The sequence below is a fragment of the Rattus rattus genome, chromosome 10 (genome assembly GCF_011064425.1).
Source record: "Rattus rattus isolate New Zealand chromosome 10, Rrattus_CSIRO_v1, whole genome shotgun sequence".
Taxonomy (NCBI): Eukaryota; Metazoa; Chordata; class Mammalia; order Rodentia; family Muridae; genus Rattus; species Rattus rattus.
In genome coordinates, this window is record NC_046163.1 from 1,762,898 (window position 1) to 1,777,290 (window position 14,393).

A 14,393-nucleotide genomic window follows, 5' to 3' on the forward strand; every position below is an offset into this window, starting at 1 on the left:
GATATGGGTTTTCAGTGACGGTGTGGTGGTCTCCTGTGGGTATATGAAGTCTATGGGCACAGCTCAGTGGTAGAGACCTGGACTAGCATGTGCAAAGCCTGGAACTAACCCTCCCTCCAGCACAGGCTTTTGGGGGCTGTGACAGTGAGAAGGCAGGTAAACAGGCAGTGTGTGACCTTTATTTCTCTTCTCTGGCTGTGATTCACTGTGATCTCTTCTGAAGCCCACTGTCTCACCAGTGCCTAGAGTGCCCTATGCACAGTTACTTCAGAACTCTGAGACGCAGATGAGGAAACAAAGGCATGCCAAAATCAAGGGACTTGCCTAAGATCACACTTCACTTCCTGGGAGTGGAAGAGCAGGGGACTACGGGGAGTCGGGCACAGTGACAAGAGTCCCTTGTGGGCTTTGCAGGTCTCTGATGACCTAATGGTGATTGAGTATTTCCCTGAGGTTCTGAGCCGGAAGTTGTGCTGGATGCTCCATAAAGCCGAGTGTGCCTGACTTTTCGGATGGGGGGGGTATTGTTGAGATAACAGAGACTTTTGAATTGGTTTCCAGTTGCACTGCAATGCAAGAGACCCATGCACTGGGGAGGCTGCGATCTTTGTGTTTCTGTGGGACAGCTACACAGCCCCCAAACCTCACCTGAGGGTGACACAGAGCTGGAAGGAGAGCCCCAACATTGTCCTCATGAACTAGGAGCAATGGCTTGAGGACTTAAAATTGGAAACCTGCTTTAACTTTGCTGTGTGATCCTCAGGCCAGACTGGCCTTCTAGCCACCAAACCAGTAGTCACCTCTTATGTCAGCTCACTGCACAGTGGGTCTCCACTCCCTTACCAAGCTCCGGGAGACTATGGTGGGGAAATATTGTCACCGTGTATGCTCTGAAAAGTGTCCCACAGCTCCGCAGTGAGCTGAAGAATTGATATCAGGGAAGCAAGGCACTTGTTAGAAACTCAACTGGCCAGGGCTGGACCCAGCGACCCCACCCCGCCTGCGCAGAAGCAGAGGCCTTTCCGAGGGCTTTCCTCTCTTTGATTTGGCTTGTTTTCCAAACACGGGTCAAATGGTCCCTCTCCAGAGCAGCAGCAGCAGCAGGAAACATTAAAAGCGAGCCGTTAGCGGGCATCGGGTGTGGATGAGGTCTGTGGAGTTTTGGCTGCCAAATAAAGACTGTATTGTTGTTATTCCTCCTTTCCCAAGCGCCCTCCCGCTCTCCTCTGCTCCCTCCTCCTCCCTGCCCTCCCCCCTCTGATCTGCCCCTCCCTCCCCTAACCTAACCTCCCCACCCCAATAGGATCTGGTGGAAGAAAATCAGGCAGACACAGACACGCACCAACTGGGAGTCCAGAACTTCTAGCTGGCTCTCTGCTAACCCAGCTTCACCAAAGGGTGGGGAGGAACAGAGGAGTGCTCCAGCGTCCAGAGGAGAGGCAGGTGTGTGCAGGTAAGTTCAGGCAGTTGGGGACAAAACCGGAAGGCTTTCTCCAGGGGTTCTTTCTAGCTCTGTCCAATCTTTCCCCCACCCCCCCTCCTTGTCTTCTTCCTTCTCATTTTTCCTCTCCAACGTGCTCAGACGTAGCCTTCCTCATTTCTTGCTGACGCTCTCTTGTCTCTTCGACATCCTGCATCCTGGCGTTCGCTCGCTGCTGAAGTTAAACTTTCCAAGTGCAGATGTTCGTCGAACACACAGAGCTGTGTCGCACACAGAATTTCAACGGAGCAGGTGTTGCCATGGAAACCAGACACTAGAACCCAATTCTCTACACCTTTCATGTATTGTCACGCATTGCAGAAGGCAGACGGATGAACAGACAGACAGACAGACACACGCACACACACTGGGTTTGGTCTCTTACTCTCTCACGTGCCTCCTCGGCTGCCTGACCATAGAGACAGTGTTTTCCTGCTGAGATGACAGAGCCAAAAGACAATCGTGCCTTGGCTGAACAGGGAGGACATGAACAATCAAGTGGTTTCCTTTCTTCCTTCCTTCCTTCCTTTCTTTCTTCCTTCCTTCCTTCCTTCCTTCCTTCCTTCCTTCCTCCCTCCCTCCCTCCCTCCCTTCCTTCCTTCCCAGCTTAGTCAGGCAGGAGGGAGAGAAAAGTGGCCCTCCAGCCTGTGCAATACTTTCTCAGCAGCCTGCATTCCTGTCTCCCTCCTCCAAACCACTTGGCTCCTGCAGAGAGAAGTCAACCTTGTCTGCAAGCCTTGGAGGCCTTAACTCTGAGTTAACAGCAGCCCCTCCCCCCCTCCCCAGTCACCTGCAGGTAGTCAGAAACGCTTTTCTCCCTGAGGTATTCTGAGATTGTCCTGACCAGTCATCTGGTAAGAGGTCTTGAAGTGGGGTGGGAGGGGAACCTGAGAGCCTTATTTGTATTCCCTCCTCTCCTGCCTTGAGGGGCCCCGTGGCGCAAGAAGGGGACACTAGTTGATCCTCAGAAGCCCCTGGGCAGTAGGCAGGGAATATGGAAGCTAAGCTAATAATGTGGCCAGACACTCATTACAGACTCATCAAACAGAACCCAAGAGATCCGGAGCTGTGTTAATATATCCTGAGGGTTCACCATAGAGAGGGCTATGTGGTCCTAACAGTGAGGGCTGGAGACCAATAGGAGGAAACAAGGCACACTCTCTTGTGATTACTAACCCCATCCTCCTCCTCCTCCTCATCATCATCATCCTTATAAGCCTGGGGAACCATATTTCTGGAGAACATTCTAGAAACAAAGGAAGCTACCTTAATATATCTCCTCTTACCTGCTAGGCTACTGGTCCCAGGTACCCAAGAACTGGCACTGACCACTGTCACCATCCCTTCTAGATTCTCTCTCCCTATGCCCCACAGCTCTGTCCCATTGACTCTCTCAGAGGACAGACTAGTTGATAATATGTCCCTTACCCACTCTCACCTTCCCGGAGGGCGTGTGAGGAGAGCATCTCAAGGCTAGAAGGAACAACAACCACAACATCAACAAGAGGTGAGGAGAAGCCCTAGATCTCAGACGGAGCCGCAACCAGCCGAAAAGAGAGATTTCTGTTTGCCAGCCAGAGTCCCTACGTCTGCAAAAAGCAGAGGGCTGGGTTAGTCGGTCAGGATGGAGACACACAGTGTGGGCTTTGCACAGGTGTCTGGGGACTTCCGATCAGCTGATTCTGAATGCCGGATGTGGTCCTCAGAGCCACAAAGGGAATGAAATTTCTCTGAATGAAGGACCCAGTACCTATACTGTGAGAAGGACCCACCCCTTCTCTTCCAGCAGTAGGGAAATGGAGGATGTTAACCAACCAGGCTGATAGCAGAGGAAAAACCATTACTTCAAAGTGGTACCAAAAACCCCTTGACATACACCGAACACGCACTTCGCACATCAACTATTTAACCCTCACAGCATCTGGAATGGAGCTGCAGCTACGGGGTAGAGTGCTTGCATACTCTACACAGAACTCTGGCTCTGGGCCTCAGCACCCCCAAAACGAGCTTGCTAAGTGTGCCTGTCCTTTAGATGTGGAGACCGCTTGTGTAGTAGTCCTGAGCTAACTTAAGTTGCAGGGTGGGATCTGTCTCCATGAGTACATCCAGCATCAAAGGGATTCTTCTTGGCTTTCGGCAAGGATTAAAGGTGGTGGGGAGACAGGCAGACAGGTGGTTATAGGAAACACTGAGTTATCAGCAATTGCTTGACCATCTGTCTGAGTCCTTCTCCAACCCCCTGAATGGGGAGCCTGCTCTTTCAGACCACTTCCCTGAAACCATACAACCTCCATTCTGTTCACATTCTTCTTGCTCAAACCAGAATACAGTGCTTACTCTGCAACGATGTTAAGCTTGGCTTTAGCACTTTTTCACCTGCATTGCATTTTAAAGTTCTTGCCACTTACGTCCGACAACTAGGCGAGCTTTGCCCAACCCGGGTTCATACTGTGCATTTAAAAGGACTCCTCTCCCTGGACTTGACTGCCCCATAGTATCTCAGCCCTACACTGGAGGAGTCCAAACACTTACAGTCCCTGGGCTCTTACCACAGGTAAACAGGACAGGTGGGAAAGAGGACTACCTCACTTTAATCTCAGGGAGCCTCTCCTAGAACCTGCTCCTCTGCAAACACACTGTCCCTGCCATCTCCAGTGTCTTGTTTCTGGACCGGGGCCTTCAGATGTGTGAGCTCATCCCATCCTCACATGGATGTCAAGCGTAGGGCCCAAGGGGAGAGTCAGGCAGGATTCAAGCCCAGATCCACGCTGTCGGAACTGAAATTTGAACTGTAAGCTCTCTTAAGAAAGGCTTCTGAATGCAGAGCATGGACTGGGGTTGGGTAAAGCCAGCAGTGTTTTCAGAGACAGCTCTGGAGATTGGTGAGTTAGCCGAGAGGCATGGTCAACGAGTACTCACTGATTGGCTGTGAGCAGGGCCCAATGGTGATTGGCGGTCAGCAGGGCCCAATAGGGATCCGAAGTGAACGGGCTGTGGGAGAGATATGTTTCCAGAAGCATAAGGGATTTTTAAGACACCCTACCCTAAAGGACCTAATGACGTGGAAGGCAAGAGCACAGGACCCTGGCTCTGGTCTCTGTTGGTGAGACTACAGACCCCTCTGGGTGGAGTTACCTCCAGTTTGCCTCAGCTCCCCCCCTTATAGAGTCCTGAGGTGGGGGGAGCATGACGAGAGAGAATGGCCATGCAGTGAGAACTTCCCAGAAACCCAGGACAGCCTGGCTCAGCAGGAAGGGGTGTGTGCCTATGAGCAAGGTCTTGGCAATGAGCACAGTTCCCTGTGAGCTCTGCACACGGATCTCCGGTTCATCCTGGGGCTGAGAGAGGAGAGGGTTGAGCCTCTTCTCCTAGCGAAAGTCCCCGCTTCAGATTCACGGGGGCTCGTGTGGTGAGGAGGGTGCTTCTGGGACTGTGGGTGGAGCATGGCTAGCCCTGAGTTCCTGAAGAAAGGGTCCAAAGGACTAATGGGAAGATAAGGGTTCTCAGAGTCTGGCCCAGGCATGAGGAAGAAGGAGGCCTGGGGACCCCATGTCTGAGACAGGCAGGTAGAACCGAGTAGCCTTCCCATTGGGGTAGCCATGGCAGTGGAGCCCAGGTTGCCCAGCACATAGACAACTGAGATCCACCCCTGCCCCCCGCATCAGAGCCCACACAGGCAAGGCCCTGTTGGATGCCCCAGAAAGCTTTTATTTGGCTAACTCCGTGTCTATTACTTCACCTTGGAAGTGCTCTGGGCACCAAGGGCAGCAAAGCAAACCCAGAAATTTCTGTCAAGCCTAATTTTGGCCTTGGGGCAAGGTCTCTCACAGCATGAGTGGGTAGTAATTTTGCCTACAGACTTCTGGGTAATTTATAAACAAAGAGATTAAAAAAGAACAACAAGAGAAAACAACTCAGTCATAAAGACCGGTGCTCTTAAAACGTCTTTTGGAATAGTAATGCTTTGCCCTCTTCGTTCCTATGTAACGTGACTGTTCTATTTTCAAGGAAATTAAAAGCCTTATTAAAATGCTAATCCACAACACACCAGTTAGAGCGATAGGAGGATGAGCAGCAGGGCTCACGTTCAAGTCTGCAAGGGACCTGCTGTCTTCTTAGTCCTTTCAGAGAAGCCGTACTTCAGATAAACCAAGACCTTAACTGCAGGTCCCCTGTCACCAAAGGCCCAGGGGAAATGAACTTCTTAGAGGCTGTCCAAAGAGAAACCACCTCAGACAGGGGAGAGAAATATCGGGCAGGATAGGGCTCCGCCTTCTCTGTTCTACCCTCCTTCCCACCTAGACTGACACACAAAGCTCACACAGTCACACAGGGCCCTGAGAATGTGAGTCTGCCCATCGAGTATGTGTGCAGACTGATATGGGCTAGACAAAGAGGGAGGTGTGTGTGTGTGTGTGTGTGTGTGTGATGGGCATGTGTGTGTGTGTGATGGGCATGTGTGTGTGTGATGGGCATGTGTGTGTGTGTGATGGGCATGTGTGTGTGTGTGTGTGATGGGCATGTGTGTGTGTGTGATGGGCATGTGTGTGTGTGATGGGCATGTGTGTGTGATGGGCATGTGTGTGTGTGTGATGGGCATGAGTGTGTGTGTGTGATGGGCATGAGTGTGTGATGGTGCATGAGTGTGTGTGTGTGTGTGATGGGCATGTGTGTGTGTGTGTGTGTGTGTGTGTGTGTGTGTGTGGTGGGTGGTGGGCATGTGTGTGTGATGGGCATGTGTGTGTGATGTGTGTGTGTGTGATGGGCATGTGTGTGTTTGATATGTGTGTGTGTGATGGGCATGTGTGTGTGATGGGCATGGGTGTGTGTGTGATGGGCATGAGTGTGTGTGTGTGATGGGTGTGAGTGTGTGATGGGCATGAGTGTGTGTGTGTGAGATGGGCATGTGTGTGTGATGGGCATGAGTGTGTGTGTGGTGTGTATGTGTGTGTATGTGTGTGATGGGCATGTGTGTGTGTGTGTGTGTGTGATGGGCATGTGTGTGTGTGATGGGCATGTGTGTGTGATGGGCGTGTGTGTGTGTGTGTGTGTGTGTGTGTGTGTGTGTAATGAGCATATATGGTTAGGCAGGCACAGTTAAGTTATGCCCATTAGGAATGAGCTCTTCCAGCTCGCCTGTTATCTGTCACACTCAGCTCCACCTGAACAACTTGAGGATCCCACCACCCTTTCCTTTCCTTTGACCAAAGCGAGCAGAAGATAGTTCCTTGGAAAAGCAAAGGGAGATTTGACATAAATATGGGCTCAGAGGAGAGGTGGGGAATGGAGGCTGCGATCACAGGGTTCAAGGACAAGCTAAGGACACACTTCAGCCCACTCTGCACGCTGAGAGCTATGGTAGTGGGGAAGATGTGAAGTGAGTCACGGATCCATATGGGAAGTATCGGGGTGGGGAGCTGAAGAGATCAAGTACGGGCACCCTCTCCCTGGGCCTGTCCTACCCCAGGCTGGCGAGGGGAGGGGGCTGTGAGAGTGATGGCCCTCCAGCTAGGCTGGACTTTTCAACTTAGCTCCCACTCCACCGGTCAGCAGAGCCACCCAACAAAGGTCTTCAGCTCTTGATCCCAGTGTCGCCGTCGGCTACAGGGAAGTTCTTCCTGACTCCCCATCCTAACATCAGTTCCAAGGTTATACAGAGTGACAATACCAGGTCCGAAGAAAGGAAAGTGTTTCCCCGAGTCTTTTATTCCTTTCCTGTTTATTTTCCCAAGGGCCTCTACATCTGGGGAAGAATTCTTGGCACAGTTCGTGCTGGCAAAGACCAGCAGTCCCTGAGCCAAGTGCAGGGGAGAGGACAGAGCAAGGGTGAGTGGGTGAACACTGGTATCTGAGTGGTTCCCTTCCAGGACACCTCCTGCATTTTTTGTGCTGTGCTCGCTGTCAAACAGTCTCCTGGCTTCCTCAAGCCACCCCCCTCCACCCCAAACACAGTGGGGGCTGGACATGGTGGGTGGATTGCAGACCATTTATAGCAATGAAATGTTTTCCTCTTTTCTTCAAATGCTTTGTCTAACCACCCTCGTGTGTGTGTGTGTGTGTGTGTGTGTGTGTGTGTGTGTGTGTTTCTTACCTCTCTCAGTATTTCTATCTCTGTCTATAACAGATTTAACGCTCCTCAAGCCAGCACAAGAGTCACCTTGGGGGCCCCTTCTCAGTGTACCTCCTCAGAGGGTGCACAGGAATGTAGGCACCGTTTGAGCATGTGGGATTTATATGGAATCTTCCCGATCCATTGCTTAGGACTCTGGGCCATATCCTAGCATCCCCTGTCACTCCTGGCAGACCTTAAGCACTCTCCTTACAAGAGCCGAGATGGTCTTATCATATGATTGCTAGAGAAAGCACCCCTCCAGTCCTCCCCCATCCACCCACCCCCGCCAGGGGTTTCCAACAGGCCTCAAGACCCCTGGTTCCCAGCATCTTGTGCTTTCTACAAACACGCCCCTTTCCACGAGAGGCTAATTTCTCCCAGTTTCCTTCCTGCAGGTACATCACCTGGATCATGAGGGCATCCTTCTTCTGGTTCCTCCCACTTCTCCTCATCTTGGCCTCAGTGGCCCAAGGCCAGCCAAGACCGAAACCTGGGATTAGGCGTAAACCCAAGCCAAGGCCCACACCCAGCTTTCCTCAGCCCCACGAGCCAGCAGAGCCCACAGACCTGCCTCCACCTCTTCCTCCGGGCCCTCCATCTGTCTTCCCTGACTGTCCACGGGAATGCTACTGCCCCCCTGACTTCCCGTCAGCCCTCTACTGTGACAGCCGAAACCTTCGCAAGGTCCCAGTCATCCCACCCCGAATCCACTACCTTTACCTGCAGAACAACTTCATCACCGAGCTCCCCGTAGAATCTTTCAAAAATGCCACAGGCCTGAGGTGGATCAACCTGGACAACAACCGCATTCGCAAGGTGGACCAGAGAGTGCTGGAGAAGCTCCCCGGCCTGGCATTCCTCTACATGGACAAGAACCAGCTGGAAGAGGTGCCATCAGCTCTGCCCCGGAACCTGGAACAGCTGAGGCTAAGCCAGAACCTCATCTCCAGGATCCCGCCCGGAGTGTTCAGCAAGCTTGAGAACCTTCTGCTTCTGGATCTGCAGCACAATAGGCTGAGCGACGGAGTCTTCAAAGCCGACACCTTCCAGGGCCTCAAGAACCTCATGCAACTCAATCTGGCCCACAACATCCTGAGAAGGATGCCCCCCAAGGTGCCCCCGGCCATTCACCAGCTCTACCTGGACAGCAACAAGATCGAGACCATCCCCAGCGGATACTTCAAGGACTTCCCCAACCTTGCCTTCATCCGCATGAACTACAACAAGCTGTCCGATCGAGGGCTCCCCAAGAACTCCTTCAACATCTCCAACTTGCTGGTGCTCCACCTGTCCCACAACAAGATCAGCAATGTGCCAGCCATCAGCAACAAGCTGGAACACCTGTACCTCAACAATAATAGCATAGAGAGTGAGTTGGGGGTGTCATGGGGTAGGGGCTAGGGCAAACTTTCTCAGGAACACCACAGCGGGGGTACAAGAAGCAGCTACTGGGACAGTAGTGTAGCGGCCTCCTCCTCCTCTTCTTCCTCTTCTTCCTCTTCTTCCTCCTCTCCCTCCTCTTCCTCCTCTCCCTCCTCCTTCCTCTTCCCTTCTCCCTCCCCTCCTCCTCTTCCTCCTCCCCTTTCACTCCCCTCTTCCTCTTCCTTCTTTTAGATTGGGTTTGTGTAGCCAAGACTGACCTGGAACTCAATCTGTAGTCCACAGATCCACCTGCCTCTGCCTCCCAAGTTCTCCACCACCACCCAGTCTAGAAGCCTTTCTAACAAGCACATAAGACCTTACGTTCCATCCTTAGCATTGAAGAAAAGGAGAAAGAAATCCTACTAGTTTGGACTGTGGTCTCACTATTTTCTGCATGCGAGTAACCTTGAAAAGATACCAGACCCATATGGAATGTCTCCTTACCTGTAAAATGAGGATGGTAATGATATCTCCTAACACAGAATTGGCAGGATGACTTAATCATGTATGGGTAGAGTGTGCTGAACACCATGCTTGAAAGGCATGAGGTTTTCTTTCTCCATCCCTTCCCATCAGCATCAGCTTTCTGGCTGGTGGACCTGTAGATAAAACAGACCCAGAAATACTGCCAGCTATTCTCCTAACAAAAGAAGCCAGCAGCAGCCATAGCAAAGGACTTCCCAAATCTGAGTCTTAGTCTTTAAAAAGTCTGTGAAGAGGACTCAGAGAGGCAGCTATGTAATCAGGGTATAGCACTGCTGAAAAACTGTTTATCTGCTCTCTGGTTCTAGTGGAAGGTTGCAATGTTCAGCCAGGACAGTTTCCCTAAGGAACATTCACAGGGTCCTGAGTGTCAACTGTAGCCCAGGACATGAGGCTGGAGCCCAGTGTTGCTTCAGTCAAGGGTCAGGCCAGACATGGTGGTACATATGTGGAACCCCAGCACTTGAGGGGTGGAGGCAGGAGAATCAGAACTTTGAAGCAATCTTGGACTCTATGAGATTTTGTCTCACAAAAAAACAAACAACAAAACTGTCAACTGGGTATGGTGTTTGTAATTCCGACTCTTGGGAGACTGAGGCAAGAGGATAGGGAGTTCAAGGTCAGCCAAGGAAGTAAAATTGGCTCTGAGAGCATCGGCAGAAAGGCTCAGAGAAAGAAGCATATTGTTTAGTTGTTTATTCCTTGAATAAACCATTCCTGTAGGAAATGACCACTTTGACAGTCATCCCCAACTGAAATCATTTTACAAATGAATAGGTTGGCTCTGGACACTAGGTGATCTGCAGTCACACCTTCCTTCCCAGAGTCACCCTGTCCAGAGAAGAGGATGGTAGAGTCCACACTCTTGGCCATCATCCCCTTTCTCCTCTCCGGTGCTGCCCGTTCCTCCGTGGCTGACTTCTCCCCCTTCTTCCTCCATAGAGATCAATGGGACCCAGATTTGCCCCAGCAACCTAGTGGCCTTCCATGACTTCTCCTCGGATCTGGAAAACGTGCCACACCTGCGCTACCTGCGGCTGGATGGGAATTTCCTGAAGCCACCCATCCCGTTGGACCTCATGATGTGTTTCCGCCTCCTGCAGTCTGTGGTCATCTAGGCTGTGCCCAGAGCTGGACCTCCTCTGACAGCACTTGAAGGCTGGTGGCCCAAGCTCACTGTTTTTATCTGTCTCCCTCTCTTGCTCCCAGCCCTGCCTTTTGTCCCTTGATGTGGATGGTAAATACCACATAACCTGCTCCAGCTCTAAAGCAAGAGTCCCCACCCAGTCCAAAGACACCCTGCCAGCCAAAACCTCTGGTCTTCTTTGGTCTCCCTTTGCTTCAGAAACATAGGTGGATGCCAACAGACACATCCCCTCCACCCCCCACTCCACAAGTCTCTCCTGGGTAAGGCTGGGCCATGGACTGACATCTTATTTTAGTGTTAGCCGAGTAAGAAGCAGAAACCATTCCGGAGGTGAACCCTGGAAAGTTCCACTGAGAATCCTTCCATTTGGGCAACTCTGTCTCAAGAAGGCTGATAGATCCAGGTCTCCTAAGCCCGAGATCCCTTCTAAAGCTGTCGCTCTGCCACTGTTCCCTGACATCACACAGATGTCACCCTGCTCTCTGCTGTCCCGAATTCTTCAGAAAGGAAGTGTGGAGGAATGAATGACTAAGGTGGGGTAGAGGGTCAGGGTTCCCCACAAGTTCCAGCCCTTCCTCCCTTGGGGTAAACACAGAGCCCCCTTAGATGGACCTCAGAGAGGAACAGTCAGGGAGGCACAGAGTGGTTCAAGGAACTAGACTTTAGCTAATAGGTGGTGGCTGGGGGTGTCAGAGCCCCAAACTGGGCCTGTGTGGATGTAGACAGGCCCTGCAATCTCCCTCACCCAAACTTGACAAAAGGCTCTAAGCCCTGGAGGACAGTGTTCGCAATGGAGGGCCAAGAGGCTTTGTCCCTGCTTCGTCTGCTCTCTATCATGGGTGAGACTCAGTCAGTCGCCCCACCCCAAAGGCAGTTCTTGAGAAACAGAGGAAGAGGTGGAGCGCCTAGAAATCTCCCAGAAGCCTCTTCCACACTGGGGATTAGCCTCTACCTCTAAGGCTGACTCATCAGCGACATCTGGTGGCTGGTGAAAGTCACAGCTGAGTCCCCTCTCTTTGCGTGATACTGCGATTCTCTGATTCTATAGGGGAACCAGCTGAGTGTCTTTCTCCTGTTGGGTCTAAAGGGAAGGGCAGAGGTTGGGGGTTCGTTCCCATCAGGAGTGATTGTGAGTGGGAAGGCTTTGAGAGTCTAAGGAAAGCTAGCTTGAGAATGGCCGTGTCAGGTCTCTCTTGCTCTCGGCTTCCACAGTAGGTCCGATGCTCCTCCAAGGCCCTCTGAGAGCATCTGTTTCACATCTGTGCACCCTCTTCTAGCGCACACCTAACGCAGGACAAGTGGCATCGCCCTCCCTTTGCAGTAATTTATTCCCTGCATAGAGTGTCCCTCCCCCAACGACTTCCCACTCCTCTTTCCTAGCCCAGGTGAGCAGCTTGGCAGGTTCCCAAGAACCTGGGCTTCCTGCCTTTCCCTTCCCTTCTCCTCCCTCTAGGGAAGGCTGCCTTTGCCCTGCCACAGTTCCCTGGGTGGATGAGGAGGAGGAATATGTGGAGATGAATGTTCTGGAAGTGAGTGAAACACAGGACCCATCCTCCTTAAGCTGGGGCAGGCTCTGGAGGCTTCACGGTGTCACACAAACCTATTTGAAGACATTGGATTAGGCTGGGCCCTATAGTCCAGAAGCTCCATTTATATTCTCAGTCACCTTTCTCGTTGTTGAAAATAGAGCCCACTTCATACCGCCTCTTCCCTGCAGTGCAACGTCCTCATTCTTCCTAGTTGCAGCTGGTTTCTCCAAGGCTCCTGCTTAAAGTCAATGTATTATTATGGCTGAAAGCAACCTGGTGCTACGGCCTGGACAAGCCCCCTCTGCACCCACGATAACCTGCAACCTCTGGCCCTCTCAGGAGGCCCACGGGGATCACAGCTCCTGTGGCCGCTAGGGATGGGGGGTGGGCACTGATCCTGCAAACCTGAACTAGCATCCCACCATTGGCATCCCATTATCCAACCTGGACCATGCCAGCTTCCTCCCCTGCTCTCTGCATCTGTCAGCTGGAGGGACAAGAGTTAAGCTGGCTTTACAGGAAACATACAGACAGTGCTGGTTACCGCGAGGTTTAGACACAAGTTTATTCAATCAGTGCCTTTAGCATTTATACATGCAGGCATGTGCGTGGGTACACACGTGCGCATGTGCGAACTCACACCCTGTGCATCTTATCCATTCTCCAGACCATGTTAACTCTGATCCAGCTTCCACATTTCAACAAGCTTCACCGCAGAGGAAATAAAGTCATGTGGGAAACACCCAGCGTGAACCTGACCGTGTGAATGACTCAAAGTCAGCAATAACAATACTTATTTTGTCTTCACGTCCCAACTGCTTGCCGAGAAGATGGGCAGAGAAAAGATCTGTCTTGAAAGGCGTTCTTTTAGATTTGTGTGTATGAGCATTTAGCCTGCATGTATGTATGTGCACCACATGCGTGCTTGGTGCCCACAGAGGTGAGAAGCTGGCACTGGATCTCCTAGAACTGGAGTTATGAATGGTTGAGAGCCTCTGTGTTGGTCCTGAGAAGCAAATACCAGTCCTTTAAATGAGTAACACATATTCTTTAACTTCCAAGTCATGGCTTTAAGCCCCCCAAATACTTTATTAAGAAACTCCTGGGGTTGGGGATTTAGCTCAGTGGTAAAGGCCCTGGGTTCGGTCCCCAGCTCCGGGGGGGGGGGGGACAAAAACAAAAGCAAAACAAAAACAAAAACAAAAACTCCTAACAGCCAGGTGGTGGCTGCTATCCCAGCACTCTGATGGCGGAGGCAGACAGCCCTATAGGAGTTTGAAACCAGCCAAGGCTACATAGATCTTGTCTCAAAAAAAAACAAAAAAACAAAAAAAATTAAAAAAACCCAACAACAACAACAACAACAAAAAACCTCCTAAGAGAAATATCCCAAAGCCTTCGAGAATTTCCTCAAAATTCATAACCTTCATGAAAAAAATGTTCCTTTTAGACCAGAAATCTAATAACTCCACTTGAAATCAAAACCGCCATGTACTTTGAAACCACCGATCTCAAACTGTGGAGGGTTTCTCGGTGTGCAGCATCAAGGCGCTGCAGGAAGAGCATGGTCAACTTTTCTAACTAATTGGAGAAATACGGTGTCCACAGGAAGTGCCCAGGGCAGACAGCCAAGGATCAAATCGTCTGGAAAGGTCTACAGGCCATATACAAGTTCAAAAAACTCAAGAATAGTTACCCGCGCTCTCTTCAGAGGGAGTCTGGCTGCAGAAGGGGATTCTCACCCCTCCTAACCTAGGCTGTCTCGTGTAGGATGAAAACTGACTGATCCCCTTGCTCAGCCCTACCTGCCTGGTAAGTGCAGGCTTCAGACCAACTGTGTGCCAGGCAGGTCCCAGTTAAGAATTCAGAGCTGGGTGATGCATACCCCTCTATGCCACTGGGGGATCAATAACTGGATTAGAGGGTGGGGTATCCGCGAATTCTTTTCTCTTCGTTGTAATGATGCTAACTGTATGCAACTCAGGAGGGACCTTTTCCTCTGCCTTGGAAAGTCTCTTGTGAGCCGGCTCTGAGAAATCTAGTTTTGCCAGATAAGAGAAGAAGACAGCATATGAGAGCGGGAACATAAACAGTAGCTAGCTAGGCTGGGGTCTAGCCCGAGAAGGAGTAAGCGAGAGTTCCCAGTTTTCAGCAGCGAATGCCAAAGGGCAGCCGTGTCTCTGAACTTTTCTGCCCTCCTCTCTCACTGCCCACAACAGG

At 51.3% G+C, this 14,393-nt stretch overlaps 1 protein-coding gene across 1 annotated transcript; it reads left to right on the forward strand.

Annotated features, from left to right (window-relative positions):
- The first annotated feature begins 1,297 nt into the window (after positions 1 to 1,297).
- On the forward strand, positions 1,298 to 12,931 carry Prelp (proline and arginine rich end leucine rich repeat protein). Its single transcript, XM_032915250.1, has 3 exons — positions 1,298 to 1,453; positions 7,988 to 8,961; positions 10,440 to 12,931. The coding sequence occupies exons 2-3, from the start codon at positions 8,004 to 8,006 to the stop codon at positions 10,613 to 10,615; spliced, it is 1,134 nt and encodes a 377-aa protein (XP_032771141.1). The 5' UTR covers positions 1,298 to 1,453; positions 7,988 to 8,003; the 3' UTR covers positions 10,616 to 12,931.
- Positions 12,932 to 14,393: the final 1,462 nt, after the last annotated feature.

Bases quoted from the DNA above. Each gene is read 5' to 3' on its own strand.
- Prelp (XM_032915250.1), top strand. From the start codon at position 8,004: ATGAGGGCATCCTTCTTCTGGTTCCTCCCACTTCTCCTCATCTTGGCC. The intron at 8,962-10,439 runs GTGAGTTGGGGG...CTTCCTCCATAG, and splicing joins CAACAATAATAGCATAGAGA to AGATCAATGGGACCCAGATT.